A 17,987-nucleotide genomic window follows, 5' to 3' on the forward strand; every position below is an offset into this window, starting at 1 on the left:
TCCCCCCACCTCACCTTCCCCAGCTACAAACAGCATAGCAGCAGCACGAGCTGGATACACAGCACGTTCTAAAAATGTAATTTCTGAGGTTCTAGCTCTGCTTTCCCCCCAAGAATAAAGGCAGAGTTCCTCACTTTTCACTGTGCTTGCATTGCAAAAGAGGCACTGGAAGCAGCCTGCTGCATCCTCTACCTCTGCACCCGCTCAGCCCTGAGCTCCTGCTGTTGCCATTACCAGTGACAGTTGTTGCCAAGACAGTTTTATGTACCCATTGAGACAGGCACTGGCAGTCACCATTTACTGTTTTTGAACCATGTCTGGCATTAAAAGGGCTCCCTGTTGACTGCAAACAGGCAAAAGGTTTCTGGAAAGATGGTTCAGCTCTAGTACCATCCAGCTCATTCCAATAGCTGACCCATGGCATTGACACTGTAGAAACACTGAGGCAAAATTGTTCAGAAAACTGTACCCTATGGGTTTCTCAGGTGTCTGTATCATAGTACCAAATGAAACTACCAGTGTTGTTAGAGAAACACACCATTTCTAAAAGAATACTAACTCTGCTCCTTCATCCACTGGTCAGTCACATACTACTGCAAAACAAAGCTTATCCACTTTTTAGGTTTTAATTTTTTGGTTTTGGCCAATAAAACTTTCCCTGCAATATTGTTGCCTTTTTTTTTTTAAGCTCTTGGATGTTTATGTGCTTTGGAAAAATAATTACTTGACGTGACTGATGAAACAGACACACTGCAGAATCAATTAACCTATTGCTAGCAGAAGAAAATAGCATGCAAAGAAAATTTTTGTTCCATGTAGACCTAAACAGAAGGTAACATGAATATGGGATAATTTAAAAGTTCTTCAGCAGACAAGGTTAAATTAAAACTTTCAGTTAATTGCTATGCATCTCAGCTTCACTGGTAAGTGAAAAGATGAGAGTTGATGAAGTTCTTTCAGAACTGTTTTTTATGGGCAGGATTCAGGCGGAGAGGCACCTGGGGGAAAAACATATTTTGTAGCTATTTACAAGTCCCCAGATGTCCTAGATGGTGATGAAGAGAGGTGAATATAGTAAGAGTAGTAGGAACAGTTTGTCAACAAGTATTGCTACACAGCATGCACAAGAGTTAATAAAATAAATTATACACCACATTTTCTTTTCAAGCAAGCTTTAAATAATCCATATGTAACAGAATCATGTGTTACAGACAAGAAAGTCTTGCTGCCAAAACACAGGATGAGTGTTTTTCCCAACTGTTCTTCCCAAAATACAGACTTAAGAAAAAATATCCCAAGAAATTACAAGATTTTAAAAAATAAAATTATGCTAGAACCCAGAAAAGGCCAATAGCATAGACTGGTGAAGTACATGAACAAGTCATCAGAAGAACGTTAGTATACAGGGACTTACAAAAAACATATGGGAATGGATGTAAAGGCTTTTAAGCCACAGATACTAAGCAGGCTAATTCAGGATCAAAGGGCAGAATGAATAGGCTTTATTATAAATTCTGTAATTCATGCATTTGTGTGTGCAGATAAAATATACTTAAAGCCATGTATTTCAATGCCATCAAAAAGACACCTGAACTTCTCCCCAGCAACACTTGGTGACTTCAGGGAAGAGCCCAGTTTTGCTTATTTTTGTGCACTGGCCTAATCCAAACTCATAATCTGTAAAAGGGAACAAAGTATAGGAAAGCAAGCAAGTATTTTATCTGAGCTGCTCATCAACATTGGGACAAAGATCCAAACCCATTTTTTGGTAATCAGCATCCCTGAAATGGAATGGCAGCAGTACCAGCCTGGAGAGTTCTCAATGTGCTTCAGAAAGTGTCTCTAAGAAGAATGATCCAAGGGTTGAATGGGAAAAATTAGAAATTAACCCTGTAGATGGATGGATGGATGGATGGATGGATGGATGGATGGATGGATGGATAGATAGATAGATAGATAGATAGATAGATAGATAGATAGATGGCTTTTGTTTCAGAGCAAAATAAGGTAGCACTACTGAGTAAGTGGCAATACGGTATGTGCATTAAGATATACAAGTGAAATCTGCTTGGGGCACCTTCACTCAGAGGAATAAGTCTTCTTAAAATATAATAATAATAATAATTCTTTATACTTGCCACTTGTTAGCAATTGTTTACATCGTAGAAAAATAGATAGTATTCTGTAACAAGAAATATAGTTATTTTGTTAAAACGGGCTATTTTAAACCAGCTACTATTCTTTCATATAAAGAATTTCTAAACAGCAAAATAAAAATAGGTAATACTGAGTGCAAAACAGCCAGTGGTATACTTTGCATTGGTTTGAGACATAGTTTCCAGCTACTATAATTACATGTTCTGTACACTGTACTACAAAAATCTTCCATCTTTTAGAAGTTTTTGGGTTTTGCTTTTCTTCTTTCTAGGTGGCAAGTAAGTATTTAATTGTAGTAAATTCAGACTCTGGAAGTCAGAGATTATTTCACAATCAGACTTTGCTACCATTCTTTCATATTCCTTTCCCCACACAGTGCAGCAGCACTTTCGACTTATGGCAAAAAATCCCTTAAGTTAAACAAAGTTTAGAACGTAGATACTTAGTTTAGCTTATAGATTCACTTTCTTTTAAAAATAATTTCACTAATTTCCCACGTTTACATTTACACCAATGTAACACCTCACTTGATGCACTTCATCATCCTTTCTAAAGACTGAAACAAAGTTCAGAAGAAAACTCTTTGTGAATGGTAGGTATTGTCTTAAACACCAGAAAGCCAGACAGTTCCAACGCAGAAGTCAGATTTTTCTGTGGTCTCCACAACAGCTTCACACATGAATAACTATTCCTAGTGGCAGTGGTAAAAGCATTATCAGTACACCATGAACATCACAAATGGAGACAATTTCCAAATATTAAAGAACAAAAACCAAACAAAAAGCACCCAGAAAAAAAAATCAGTGAAACATTCTTCGTAGAGCAGAAATTTCTCTATTCTCCTCTTCATTAATCTCACACCTTTTCAACTTTGGTGGGGTCATACATATCTGGAAAAAAAACCAAGAAAACACTATTAATAATGTATTGTGAAATCTATTCAATATTGCTAGCTGTGGAAATGACACATAGTTTCCCTAATTTTTATTTTTAAAAAGAGAAGGTGATAATGGACTTACTGCATTAAAGATATATATCGCACTCCTGACCCAAATTCTGTATTTTTACCAGTATAATTCAGGAACAACTCTGATCAAATCCATGAAGATAGAATTTGGGAAGGCCTTGGGTAGGTAGGAACAAGCACACTGAATGCTAAGTGATTGCTTCCAATTTTCAGGTGCTTTGACAGGAAGAAAAAGACATGAGATTTGCTCCCCCTTGTACTGAACGAAGGATCAGTACATGCTTTAAGCATCCTAGCGGAGTGTGTAAGGCTGGCTGAAGGAGTGATTACGCCATGCGGCCATCAGGGTCTTTTCATTTGATTGCAAATCCTTTATTTCAGATTAATTCAACAGAAAACAGGAAAGCACAGCTGCGTTGCATCACTATGGTTAGTCTGTCTCGCTTCAGTCCATAAAATTGTAGCTCATACTTCCGCCCTTTCCACTAAAGCACTGGACTGGCTTACTAACACTCTTCTTCACTTGCAGCCTCCCTCCTGCCAGTTCACAGGACATACTACAGGTTGGTTTTAATTTTTCCAAATCCCTGAGGACACTCTTCTATCAGATTTTTTAATTGGATTTATCCCACTGCTGGCCATGAAGTGAGCAGACATGAGCCTTTTCCTCCATCCTCATCACTCTGGGACAGGATTGTGATGAAAAGGCTTTGCCCTGTGAGGTCTGCCTGCCGGTGCCATCATGCAGACAACTGACTTGTCCTTGGGGTGCACAGGCATGGGGTGTAGGAGCCAGGGCTACCGAGGGAGGAGTGTGCAGGCACAGAGGGGCCTGGACAAACCAGCACAGCAGCCGTGCTGCCGCGTGCTGCTTCTGCTCTTACGCAACCTGAGGATCTGCGCTAACCTTAAACGTCCCTCCCGTAGGCTGCACTCCCACAGCGTTCGCGTTTAAACAGCTGAGCATGAAAACAGTTCCACACATAAATATCACACTTTGGAGTAAAACGTTCATCCTCAGGACTTTCGTGTTATATGAGTGAATGTCTTCATTCAAACATAAAAAACATAAAAATCCTCCAGGGAAATTTTTGTTCCTATGTGCAAGTGTCCATCTGCTACATCCACTCTCACGTAAAGGAGGGAATTGGCTAAGAAAGGACTTCTGGATTCAGCCCCAGTGGGTGGATTTGTGGTGCAGAATCTTTTATCACTTCTCTTGCCCACCCTCCTCAAGCTGCTAGTCCAGCCAAGGAAGGAGTCTGTGCCAGCAACACCTATGATTTCTGCTAAGCTTTTTCTGGTATTTCCAAACAGACACCACATGAATGCAAAAAATCAACAGGAATAAAGTTTTTGAGAGCTAGTGTGCTCTAGGATAATGCTGCACCTTTTTAAGTTTAATGTACTGATGGTGTATGAAGATGCCTCTAAAGCAGTAACTTTTCTTGATTGTAAATATTTTGCCATCAAAACTGTTAGAACATAAAATTCTGAAGTGTTCTCTGACAGGTTGACCTAGGAATAAAAAAAATGGATTTGCATTTCAGAAACCTGATTTTCCTAAGGTCAGACACATTCACATTAACAGAATTCACCACAAAATTTCAGGTGCTCACTGTTTCAGGGAGTGGCAGGACAGGGGCGGGGAGGAAGGGAGAAAACCAGGCCATGGGACATGAAGCCTCTGCATCACTCAGTATATTTCCCTGAAGCTTACCCATGCCCTCACCACCTAACCCCAGGACACAAAAGTGCCAGATTGACAGGCCAGGTCATCCTTTTGAGGGGGGACAGATATTGGAGTTCTAGCACTGATACAGAAATGTTTATTCAACATTTGGTTAAGCTCATTTGAAGTGCTCTCCACAGAAACAAAGCCAGATTAGCAGCCTCAAGTCTTCAAACAGCAAAGGAGAAAAGACATCCAATGCATTTGGGAACACTTGGACATGTTCTCCTAATGGCAGTATTTGCATAGTAAGATGAGCTTCTTGCACTCAGTTTTGGCAAGGCTCTTACTCTGAGATGACTGTTCGTCTGCCAAGCTACATTATACATGTGGAAGCCTGTTTCTGCTAAGGACTGCAGCCTCTGTGACAGGCCCAAACTGCAATTATAAGACTAACATCACCCTACCTCGCTCCAAATAGAGTGGCCTTTTAGAAAGAAATATTTGCTCGTTAAAAGCAACAAATACAATGGTTTTCCAGGATTAATTTTCATTCGGGCTTTCAGTGGTACCAATGAGCTATTGTGGAAATTGGAGTGAGACTTAACAGAGTGAGATACAACATCAGGCCTTTTCACAAACATGAATCTACAGTCCGTCTGTAAGGTGAAACTTTTGGGGCCATAAACGAATCAGGGTCTCTTTGGATGGGAAGAGGCCACCTCCCCAGCCCATGTGTGTCACCCTGCAGTACTGGACAGTGCAGCAGGAAGGGACATTTATGCCATCCAAACATGGGGAGGGCTCTTATGGCTGTGAGGGAACTGCTGCAGTGGGAATACATTGCAGAATACAAGCCTGGCATTGTCAGCAAGAGGGATAAATTTAGACCTAATTTACTGCAGAACAACTCTCCAATAAAATGCACACAATCTGTTTTGATACATCCCTGAAGTCATGTCACCACAACAGTTATTTTCTTCACTCCAGCAAAAACCCCAAGGGAGGAAAGCATATGAAATGCATGTGGGGCATATGAGACCTGATGGGTACAAGAAAGCTGAATCAGCCTGTTTGAAAAATCTGGTCTGGAGAAATACAGTTCAGAGCAGAAAGGGACAAAGATGTGGGATACAGAAAAAGACAAGGAGAAAAAGGCTGCAAGGCTGCAGGAGTCAATGCTTAGAACTCATACAAGCATTTATTTTCAGTTGGAAATGCATAAATCCAGTTTAAAGTATAGTCCATTTAATTTCTGTCCCTCTGTACTGAAAAACTGTGAACAGATTTATATCAATGAGATTAAATGAACAACCTGCGCAGACTTCAAGGTAAAGTGTCAACTGTAACAGAAAGGATGGAAAAAGAATTTCCATCCTTTAATTAATTAATTTAACAACTTTCATGCTGTATGTTTGCACACTCCAATCTATTTAATGGACAAGGCAGGTGGCCTGGGAGATTTATCCCTTTAAACAGGTTTATAGGAACAACCGATTTTCAGTTGTTCAACAAAATGCTAAATGAAAACTCTTTTAGAGAGGGAACAGTTCATGTTACTTTGGGGATGCATATGGACTACACAAGTTTATATGTTTTAGAAAGATCAGAAACACCAAAACATAGAAAAAAAAAAAAGGATTCACTGAAAAAGTCAACTTTCCATTTGTCCTGGGGTTAACAGTTTTTCTCAACATCTGATCTGGAAAATATTCACGAGAGAGCGAGAGAATTTCCAGGCCCCTACATACAGCCATTCCCAGAGGCTTCACAGAAGAACATCAGATTTTTAGTTTTAGTTTCTTCTGAACTATGATACAGTATGTGTCTACTTAAGTATTAGAGAAGGAAAAAAACTGGCATTCAAGGAATAGCTATGATTAAATTACCACATGCTCCCAAACACTGGCATTAGAGTGACTGTTTTTGAACTCCACTGTTTTAGTCTGGCCATTCCCTGAAACAATTAGACAGAGATAAGACCTTAGGGAGCACTCCAGTCTCTGTGAATGAATTTCCGTATCACAAGTGAGTTTTACAGTAACTATTCCTAAAATGGGACCAGAGAACACTCATCTTTTCCACAAGGAGAGCATAGTGGGTGGCTCCCAGATGAGGATAGTACCACCTACAGCCTGTTACTATTTGAGCAGCATTATGTGGGCAATAAGCAAAGTGATCATGCCCATTACATAAGGAATGAGTACCCATCCAAATCTCCCATTACAGGATCTTACCTAAAGAAAAATCTCTGTCAATCTTCTTCTTGTCCATTCCACCTAAGCATCCATTTTCACTGAGAGAGATAACACGCTTGGAAACAGCCCCTGAGCTTGCCAGTTTGCTTCCTCTCTCCTCTGGTACCTTCGACAGCTTCTCCTCATCCACCTCCTCTCCCGAGTCTGCGCTCTTAATGCTCAGACGTCTCATCCGTGACACAGAGTCAACTTCTTTCATTCGCACCAAGCGATCCATGGCAGTCCGGCTGGGTGGAGACGTGAGCTTGCCTTGGAGTGTCTCTATCACTTTTGAGGTGCTCCTCACTCTCTTATCTGAATGCTGATAAGCAGCTGACTTGCAAACCAAGGTTTTGTCCTCACCTTGGCTGGGACTCACAGATTGTTCAAGAACTTGCTCAGTTACCAGTGGTTTAGTGCTGGCTTCCTGGTGAGTGGTCTGGCTTTCATCAGGGTATAAAGATCGTCCTCCTGCTCTGACAAAGAGAGCACTCTCTGTCCAGCCACACTTACGTCTGCCTTCATAAGAATCTTCTTTTTTTCCTTCTTTGTTACTTACTGTGCTCCCTATCATTGATGACTCAAGGTCCTGAGCACCATTTGAAGGGCTAGTGCCTGGGTGGGGCCCAACATGGTCATCTGGAAGGAGAGACTCCACTGCTATATCTATACCTAAAATTCTTGCAGCTCTTGCCTGCAATGACTCATTCACAGGGATTTCCACTGCATTTGCATCCGAAGAGTGATCAGAGTTGTTAGCACCAAGTTCTGGGGCCACATCAAGTCCCACTGACCTCAAATCTGGCTCAGAGCACCTTTGGTTCCTCTTTGTTAGTGACAAGCATACTTCTGACCCTCTCTCTAATACCCTATCATTTGTGGGAGTTGCACATTTGCTCAGTTTAACAAAGTCTAGGTAATTTTGGTCTTCACTCATCTCCTGCAAGACGGGATTATTAAAAGGATTACTGTGACATGAACTACTTGGGCTACTGGACAAAACTCTTTTGACAGGGCCCACATTAACTGGCTGCTTGTTTGTTCTGCTCTTGGCTTCCCCCATCCCCATTTCTGTTATCAGACTTCCATCTGCTGGCGTGACTCCTTCACTGCTCTCTCCTGGCTTTGAGAAGCCTTGAGAGCCAATGCATCTTGGCTCGCCACCATGTTCTGTCCCCATGCTCCAACTTTCAGACTTACTTTTAACCCTTCCTGACCTAAATACAGGCACCTCTGGCACAACCATTTCTGATTTCCCACCATGTTTTGGCTCCTGGCTTGATTTCTCATTTCTGGACTCCCTCCTCTGCATAAAGGCACCTGCCTGCAGAGGAGCTGCAGCACTTTCCAAATCTTCTTCACTGCTTGTGCTCTCCTCCTGCCCTTGGAGCTCCTTGTTAAAACTTTCTAGCTCACTTATTGCATCCCAGGGACGGCGACTTACAGGTTTCAAAAGGAACTGCCCAAACGGTTCTTTACTGTTGCAGGGAGCACCTGGTTCTCCCTTAACTACATCTCCTTTGGAAAGAAGGCCATTTTCCCTCTCTTGGACAGGCACAGACTGGCTCAGGTGGGCTTTTGGGGAGGGAGACTGAAGGACTGAGGTGGTAGTCCTGGAAAATGCACTGTTGCTAGACTGGCTGAGGTGTGTCTGGCCCTTCATACTGTAACCGCTCTGCCTGCAGCCTCTCTCGTCAGTCTGTTTTGCCCCCATCACAGATGCTGTACATCCCGGGAGTTTTGGAGATAGCGGTTTGCTACTATCAGGCTTCCCAGGCTTTGTACCATGGAAAAATTGTGGGCTCTCAGGCTCTTCAGAGAAACTGGTCTGTGTCTGCTGGTCTTTGTACTGATCACCTGGCCAGGAGCCAGAATATTTGAGCTCTCTGTGTTTTGTAGGCTGAATAAATCTGAGGTCATTCATTTGTTTGAACTCTTCTGGTCTCCACAGCTCTTGTTTTTGTAACTCATTTTTATTGGTCATGCTTCCTGTAAGCGCTTGTAACTCCAAGTCTGTTGAAGACATACTTAAGAGACTTTGTTCTTGCAAAGCCCCATTCTTATCAAACCTATTCTTATCAGGGCTCTGAGTTATGTTGTTGTTCCTATCTGTATCTGGCAGATTGGATTCTGATTTAATTGGGATGGAGACCAAGCAAAATATAGTTTCATTCATTTTTTTCTTTGAACTCTTTTTGCTCTGCATCCCAGTTCCAGGTTCAAACTTTTTCACTTTTGTAACAGTCTCACAGGTGCTGTCCATATGTGAATTTCTTACAGAAAGTTTGCCTTTCGTGTACTCTGTGCTGGATTTGTGATGGGGGCTGTTATTAGTTGCACTGTAATTGTCTCTTTGGTCCGTCAAGGCACAATTTTCCTGATCTCGGACGGATGGTGCCAACCATCTGTTGCTATGGGTGGAGCTGTCGGAAGTTCTTTCTCCCTTTACAGAACTGGACAAGTTTGATGCATCCACGAAGGCACTGTTGTACTGTACTTCAAGATTTCTCTCTTGCAAAGCACCAGAACTGGGACTACGTGCATTTTCAGTGTGGTTAGAGTTGCCCTGCAGACCTTCCAGTGGTGCAATTTTAATATGTCGTATTCGAGGATCATCAAAGGGAATATACTGAACGGAACGCAGGTGGTCAGCAGGGCGCCTTGCATGGCTTTGTTTCCCATGAGGAAAATGGTTTTCTTTGCAAGGGTCAGCCCCCACTTCAAAAGTATTCATGGCTGGTCGTTGGCAGGGGACAACCCGCTCTGCAGGACCCTGCGGATCACTGCTGGCGCACGTGTTGGTGTTAGGCACTTCACTGGGGGAATGTGGGGTCACGTGTTGGTGAGGTGGGGATTTGTAAGAAGGAGGAGGTACGTACACTGGGGGCTCCAAACCAGAGTCTGGAATGCCAGCATCCTGCCTCGGCTCGCTGACTTTGGCTAAGTAGGAGATAGGCTCCTCTTCCTGGTAGTGGTCCTGGAAACCCACAGTTTCTGCAGGTGCCCTAGTCTGCCGCTGCAGTTCATAGGACGGAGGCTTGAGAGGTCTCCCATACTTGGGCTTCACCAGGGGAAGGACATGGCCTCCTGTTCCATGGTGCTTGGCTGGTTCCACACTCAGTCTGTTTGGGGGATAGGAGGGGGTTTTAGTGACACTAAGTGAGTTGTTGCTGTTGGTCAGGGAGGGCATTTCCACGCACCTCATGCTCTCAGGTGAAAGGACCCTTGGCAACGACTGCGATTTCCCCCTGCTCTGGGTGCTGAGTACATTGTCTCCCAAGGTAAATGAATACAGCTCTTGAAGCAGCTTCTCCCTGTCACCCTCAGACATTTGCCTCCCAACCTTTTTTGGCTGGTTCCAGCTTTCTACTTCCAGACTTCGCCATTTGCAGTCACTGGGCACTTCACAGCTTTCCTGCAAGCCGCCTCTTCTGACATACCCTGCACTTGTCCCCACCTTCAGCTGATTCTCCTTGGGGCGCCGGGGTGCCCCTGGGGCTGCAGCCAGGCCTTTCATCTCCACATTGACCTTCTGGGAATAGCCCAGTAGCACACTGAAGTCCTGTCCTCGTCTTCTCCAGTAGGTGAGATCTTTATCAGTCTTGGGCTGGGAAGACCATGCTAAATGAGGCCTGTCATAAACCCTGGAAAAAAAAGCAGTGTCAGAAGCAGTGTGCACAGATGCCTGTTCTTTCTACCATGGGTAAGGTCATTAGGAGGTCAAATGATGAGTTATGCCAATAGGGCTTTGTGTAATCTATTTGCAAACAGATGACAACTGTAATGAGAGGATTTAAAAGTTAGTCAATTAACATGGGTAAAGGAAGGTACAGAAGCTCTTTCGACATGTTAGCTATGCAAAGATGTTAGAAAGAGAGACAAATGCACACAGTTACCTGCTGTGCTAATATGCACAGCTCTCCTTGATGGACATTAGAAAATTCCCTCCTCACAGCAAGGACCTTGGAACTAGAGGATCTTAAAGGTCTCTTCCAACCCAGAGCAGCCTCTGATTCTAAGATACCATTCTAAAACCAGAAGTAATTGTCTTGAATTACTTCTGTATCCTGCTAAATCAAAATCTGTAGGCGTCAAGGAGACTACGGCAGAATTCAAGTATAATAGGATTCCAAGAAGCAGATGTAGGGAGAACAGGTAGATGTCTATATCCTAAGATTTCATAAGATATAATCTGTAAGAAACATGATTTGCATCCTGGTAAAAGTGCTGAAATTAAACATGTCAGTTCCAGAACTGATTCCTGTTCATCTTTCTGAGGGAACAAATTTCTTCAGGGTGCTTTGGATTCAATGACACATGTCACAACAATGGTGATGTATCAACACAGCTCTGAATAAGATGGAACTAATATTTAAAATGTAAAATACTTCAAAAGAAGTATAAAATTTTTAAATAAAAGAATATATTAGTGAAATATGAAAGACATTAGACACTGCAGATTAGAAATTCAGAACACAGATTTACATTAACAGAATAAGTTCTCTGTCTGTTCTGAACAGACTGTAAGCTGCTTTATACATTCCTGCAGAACAAAATTGGTACCCTTCTATGTAAATAACTTTCTACTTGAATTGCATCCTGCTATTCTTGTACCTAAGGTGTCCAACAATATAACTGCCTTTACACTATGTGGCTGCCACCAGCATAAGACTGGAAAGAAAAATCAAAATTGACAGAAATAGGACAAGTATGTAGATAGAACTCAAGAATTTCTTCCTCTTCCCTCCACCTCAAGGTATATAAACAGTGTCATTGGGGTCTTTTCTACTAAAAACAATGTTCTATTTAAATAGGAGTTTGTGAAGACATAATACAAGTCAAAATTCAGAATGAAAATTAAGCCATCCAGATCCACAGCAATTTTATTTCATGTATATTACCTTCATTCTATGAGTCTAAAAGTTTTAAAACCAGACTGGGATAAGGAGCATGTTGCTCATATTAATTCAATTGGATTAAGATTGAAATTCTGAACAAAATGTTCTGCCTCTGAAGCATAAAATACAGTTTGATTGCTGAAGCCTAAGAAGGAACAGACGTCTTCATTAATCAATGAAATATAACAGGACACCTCCTGTATCAGAATCTGATTGTAGCAATGATCAACACTTTCATGTGGAAACATACAGCTGAAAAAATGCTGTCTTCTACCTTTTCATCTCATCCCCATACTGCTGTTGCACCATTTGTACCTGTGTTTGCAAAATGAGGTGAGAAATGGGGTTCAGAGGTTGCCCTTTCTGATTGAGTTTATCCATTATTGTAAAAGGGTGTACAGAAATTGCAGGAAGTATATAGTCATAGATTCCAAGATCAGAAGAGACCATTATGATTATTTAGTTTAACATCTTGCTCAGTGCAGGCCATCAGACTTCTTTGAGATGATTCCTGCTTAAGTGGTAGCATGCCTTAGAAAAGCACCTAAAAATTCTGATTTTTAAATTTCCAGTGATGTTGCAAAGCTTAACTCACCATTTAAAAAAACCCCACAAAGTAACCCAAAATTCTTCTCAACAGAGAGAGCCCCTTCATTTATTAAAAGCTGTTTAAAATATTAAATTTATTTTTAAAGGTTAATAACTGGGCTCCAGTAATGAACTTCAGAACATGATACAATCCACCATGTAAACTGTACTACATCATCGTTGCAACAAGAGTGTAAAAAAGACATTTAAAAGAAGGCATTTAGAACATTTTAAACCTGATTCTTTCTAAGATCTACTCATAGGACAGACAGTATCTGTCTCTCTAAGTCTCGGCTAAGGCACTAGAAGTGGTGACACAGCCAGCTGCTATTCAGGGACCCTGTAAACTTCTGAAGATGACACTGCACTGTGCAGTGGGAAGAGGATGCTCCAAGAGCCCTCCAGCAGAGCTCCGTCCTGAAGTCTCCTCTGCTCTCAGTGATGGGGGGCAGCTCCTGCACACCTGCATGAAGGCATGGCAGGCAGGAGGCAGTGGGGCAGCACAGTACAACCACACTGCTTGTGGACACAATTGCAGCAGAGTGTGCCTCCTTCCAGGACATGTGGCACTTCTGACTCTTGCAGTCAATAAAGTGGTGGAAAGGGAAACTTCCAAGAGCCACTCTGAGTTTAAAATGCTTCACTGCAGCCTCAGCAATGCTAGATCTCTGAAGAGTACCAGTCACGGTGCAGTCTTTTATGCCCATGACACGCCAAAGAGAAGACTTCACAGCCCCTCTGTGCAGCTGCTTGTCTCTGACTTTGCCACTACACAATTCCGTGTCTCTCCACAATGTGCTGGTGCTGATGCACAAAGAAATGCATGCCTGGACACAAGTGCCTGATAGCTGGGAGGAGGATGGAGCCAAAGATGGAGTAGTACCATGGGACCAACTGTGGAGATTCAACTTCCAGGGGCAGAGTGGTCCCAGGGGAAAAGGAGGTCGATTTTAACATTATGAACTCTTTTCTAACAGGCCTCCTTCTAATGACTATCACATTTGCTCTCATAAAGGGCTTTGAATTGTTTCTGTATAAAGTTAATTTAATTAAAATGGTTTAAACCCCCTCAAACTATTTCTAGCTTTCTGTGAATTTTAGGCCTTTACAAGAAATGAGGCCATCAGTCTACCCTCCACTGGATGCATGACCACATTTCATGGAGCTGCTTTGCTCAGAGCCATGGGTTGAAGCCACCCATTTACCCTAGGGTGATGCTGGACCAGCAGGACATCACATGATGTAGATAATGGGGCCAAAAGCAAAGGAGTGTGGCACAGGCATCGAAGTCCAAACCCTGCAGAATTAGGCCACTGCAGGGCAATGTAGGGAATGTCTGTCCCCGTTGCCAGCATGCAAGTAGAAGGTCTTGGGCACTCAGCAGCTCATCCTGCATGAGCTGCAGGCACTGCCACAGACTTGGAGCCCCACAAAAAGGACTGTTAAGAAAGTCACAAGGTGGAAACATTTTCAGAGGGCTGTTCTGGACACTGGCAGCTTCTGTTCTATTTTGAGATCCTATCTTGACATACCCTCTTCTGAGATCCAGCACTGGAAAACACCAGTATACTTTTTTAATTGTTCCAGCAGGTGATCTCATTAATGATTTACTGCTATTTATTGCTAAATTTGCTAGCTACTAAGATAGTTCCTCCCACACAAACAACTAAGCAAAGTGCATCTTCTCTCTACTGAGAAAAGAATCAGGAGGGAGGTCTGCTGTGAAGCAACAGCTGTCATCTGTACCCATAGGATCAGCTTTCCCACTTTCTTTGACTTTTCTCCTCTTCCAAACCTTTACTCGGTGGCCTCTGGATGCTCAGTTAAGCAAGGACAGCCAGGACAGCCCTCCCACCATCTGCTCCCTCACTCTTTGCCTGAAGAACAACAGGATGGAGCCAAACACCACTTCCCCAGTCCACCAGGGCATCACTCTTCCCTCACAAGCAGCAGGAGCAGCTGCTATGAAGTCTCTACCCTCCTCAGCAAGGTTTGATTAGCAGAACAACCTTAATAAGCAGAGACAACAGTGTCATCCCCTGCCATCACAAAACACCACAAGTCCTGCAAACCTCCCTTCAAAGGCAGCTACAAGGCTGGAAACATCATTCACTTCCATGGTGTACAGGAGTTATTAGTTCTTCTACATCAGTGGTGTAAACAAGAGTATGGTGTAGTTAATTCCTTGGACAAGGAGCCTAAGCCATGCTCTGAGTTGTTGTGGAACTGTCACCATCTCTGAAGGACACACGGCCTGTTCAAGCCCTCTCCTGCTCTGTGCTGACTGGGAAACCAGCACAGGAAATGGTGGCAGAAGGTCTGTGATGCCTAGAAAGTATCTTGCTGGATGATCATCTCCTCTTTGGGCCCAAATTGTCTCCAGGTCTCGGCAGTGTGCGGTACTTTCCCAGCCTGGGAACCAGCAGCTGATTTCCCATTGCAATCCAGAAAATCCAGTGATATCAAAATGCCTGGTGGAGTTCACCACAGCCCACCTGTCGCTGGCCCAAGCACTCCCACCTGCGCCATCACAGGCATCTTGTCTTCAGTTTTAGAGCAGCTCACAGGCACTAGCAGCCTTGTGACTTGGGAGTGGATCTGGACTGACCCCAGTCACCTGGGGGTCAGGTGCTGAGATGAGGTGCTGCAGTGCTGCAGCTGCAGCTTCCCCAGATCCAGCCTGGAGAGCTCCCTCCCCTCCTCCTGGACCAGCCGGGGCATGGCTGCACCATGCTCCTCACCGGAGGCACTCCACACTCCCAGGTACGGCAAGGAAGGGATGATACAAAGGTTTTCCCAGCTGCTAGTGCCTTGTGAGAGTTCCCAATAGGCTCACTGGGAATCAGAGTTTGCTGAAACAGTAATAGCAAGAAAATAGATCTATTTTTATGAAAGTGTGACAAAGCCATTTCCAGGGCTGTATTCCATATTTTATGTGGAAAAGCCACTTTTAAAAACCAGGATATAAATTTAACTATGCTGTAGACTTGGCAGGTTCCACCCTTTGCATTTAGAAAGAGATGTTTAAACTGTTAGAGAGCATTATTTGGCATTTAGCCAAGGCCAGCAATTACAGTTATCTCTGCCATATCCAAGATGTGGGGCAGATGTGTGAGCCCCTGCTGATGCACCCAGAGGAATGGGAAGCAGGGAGGCAGCAGCTCTCCAAAACCCCTCTGTATCTACACAGGTTCTAACAGAGTGCAGGAGCAGTGGTGCTGCGGTAGCTTCCAGCCTTGCACAGCCAGATCTTCTTCACAACAGTATTTCTATATCTCCACACTGTTAACTCAGCACCAGCTTCCTCAGGACCACTGCATGCTCTCCTATCCTGCTTCAAAACCTTTTTCCCTTTCATTCTTTTTCAGTATCTTTCCTCACTTCTTTTGTTGTTGAGTTTACTTCATCCAAAACACATCAGAAAGGATCCTCCCAATTACCTTTACATCTGTGTCCTTCCTTCTCTAGAATGAACAGTTCCACCTGGAGACTTTCACCAGGACTTGCTGTCCTGTGACTGCTTTAGAGGGCTCACATCTCTTCCTGCCCATTATCCTAACTGGCAACCAGCAGCCATTCCTGCTCCAGGCAGACAGACTTGCAAGGGGAAAAGATGTGAAGGGAAAGAGCAGATGAGCCCAGGAGTAAGGGAGTAACACATGGCTTTGCCACATGTTACTGAAGGTCTTTGTATGAGGACAAGCTCCCAAGGCGACAGCGTTTTGCCCTGCTTTCAGTTTCAAGCCCACTCGGCAGGAGGAAGGGGCTTTTCCTTGTAAACCATCGTCATACTTGGGCTGGCTTCCAGTCCTGCTCGAGCCCCTTTCCTTTGTTCATCTGCAGCACTCAAATAGCAGCAGAACAATGGCCGAGCGTCGTGCGTACACACAGCTCTTCCTGCTCAGCCGGCCCCAGCCCCGGTGTGCACGTACTCGGTGTTGAGCAAGCATGATTGTACAAGCACGTTTTATGGAGTGACAACAAGAGCTTCCACTGGTTTGCAGCTGTTTTAAAAAAGAAGTGCACAGGCACTTCTCATGCTAACTCCACAACAAGCAAGTTCTCAATGCATGCAGGAAAACCCACCAAGAGCTGTGTGTGGCTAAATCCACAGTAAAACCCGGGTGTATAAGTGGCAGAAGAAGCTGGGTGCAGTTTTAAAACAGAAGAAACAGAAGACTTTCCCCCCCTTTTTTCCCTGTCCTAGAACTAAGTTTTCCTAAGTCCATCAGAAAGGCCTTTCTCATACAGACCACATTAGCAAAACATATTTTACCACACTCAGCCACTTGCCATTATCCCAGTATTCCCAGAGGCCTTTCTCCAGCAGAAGGTGAACGGACGTGTTACTGGATGTGGACATCCAGTGAACAGAAACATTTACTAGGATGGGAGCAGGAAAGGATCACAGGAAGATGGTATTAAGGGTTAGAGTCATGATTCGTTATCTGTAAAGACCAAAAGAAAGAGAAAGCAAAGCCATGGCATGATGCTGAAACTTACCCCCCATCTGAAGTATGAAAAGTGGACAAACCCTGAAGGTCATGGTGGTAACCAGGACCCGCTTGCCTCCCTTGGCTCCCGTGGCTGCTTTCAGTGCTGCTTGAGCTGGTTTTCAGCAGAGGTTTCTTGCTGTAGGCCCCAGCTCTGGATTCTGCTTCAATCCCATTCAGTGCTGTTCTCTGAGCAGATCTGTTCCCTGTGATCTCACGCCGATATCCATCATACCTGCTCTCATATGAAACAGGGGGACTTTTTGACAATTTGTATCCATGAGAAATCAGGAGGTCTTCAACACTGAACATGTTGTGCCGGTTTCACTCACAGCTGTGCCATCAAAAATCTCTTTCCAGATGGACCCATCACTACAAAACATAATCAAAACCAAGCAGAAAGCCACTTTAAACAAGGAAAGATGCCTTTGATCAGCCATTAAGCTACTGAAGCTAAGAGTTTCATCTCCTGTATTCAGTTTTTCGCCCTCTTAATAAAATAGATGAACATGCAGATGCTAATGAATCATGTGCTGTCCTTCCCTAGACAATACACCTCCCTGCACTCAGCCAAGAAGCAGATGCTGTGCTGTTGCTGCTGACTCAATCCCTTTCACTCAAGAATTCACTGATGATTGCAGCTTTCAGCTTTCACTAATGTAATCTCAAAAACTTTGCAGTGGAGCTAAGCCCACAACTTCAGCAGGCATTTCCTTAGAAAACTATTTTTCTTCAGTCATGGAAAGGTGTGCTCTGTATTATGTTTTAAGTTGCTGCAGGAGGAGGGGGTGGATTACAGAGCAATAAGCCTCTCCCTACAGCTCTGCATATTCCAATTAAAAAAATGTTCACATGAACAAGGACACAATATGCATAAGAACAAAAAGGAATTACACAACCACATGAGAAACCCAGGTAATATCATGCAATACCCCAGCTACACAGTCCTTTCTACAGATTATTTTCTTTTCTCCC

The 17,987-nt window shown here is 43.5% G+C and overlaps 1 protein-coding gene across 3 annotated transcripts; it reads right to left on the reverse strand.

Annotated features, from left to right (window-relative positions):
* Positions 1–1,267: 1,267 nt before the first annotated feature.
* On the reverse strand, positions 1,268–17,361 carry JCAD (junctional cadherin 5 associated). Of its 3 annotated transcripts, none has more exons than XM_062506996.1 (4): positions 17,023–17,361; positions 10,234–10,677; positions 7,034–10,155; positions 1,268–3,047 (listed from the first exon to the last, which is right to left on the reverse strand). In XM_062506996.1, the coding sequence occupies exons 1-4, from the start codon at positions 17,322–17,324 to the stop codon at positions 3,013–3,015; spliced, it is 3,903 nt and encodes a 1,300-aa protein (XP_062362980.1). In that variant the 5' UTR covers positions 17,325–17,361; the 3' UTR covers positions 1,268–3,012. The 3 variants fall into 3 exon arrangements, with proteins under 3 accessions (XP_062362980.1, XP_062362989.1, XP_062362971.1); XM_062507005.1 differs by having other exon boundaries at positions 7,034–10,677; positions 17,023–17,247; positions 17,345–17,354; XM_062506987.1 differs by having other exon boundaries at positions 7,034–10,677.
* Between the last annotated feature and the right edge of the window lie 626 nt (positions 17,362–17,987).

The sequence above is a fragment of the Cinclus cinclus genome, chromosome 1, assembly GCF_963662255.1.
Source record: "Cinclus cinclus chromosome 1, bCinCin1.1, whole genome shotgun sequence".
Taxonomy (NCBI): Eukaryota; Metazoa; Chordata; class Aves; order Passeriformes; family Cinclidae; genus Cinclus; species Cinclus cinclus.

Excerpts from the sequence above, each read along its gene's own strand:
- JCAD (XM_062506987.1), bottom strand. The coding sequence starts at position 17,324 with ATGTTCAGTGTTGAAGACCTCCTGATTTCTCATGGATACAAATTGTCA. Across the intron at positions 10,678-17,022 it reads TTTCATACTTCAGATGGGGG|GGTTTATGACAGGCCTCATT; the intron begins GTAAGTTTCAGC and ends TTTTTTTTCCAG. Across the intron at positions 3,048-7,033 it reads TGACAGAGATTTTTCTTTAG|ATATGTATGACCCCACCAAA; the intron begins GTAAGATCCTGT and ends TTTTTTTTCCAG.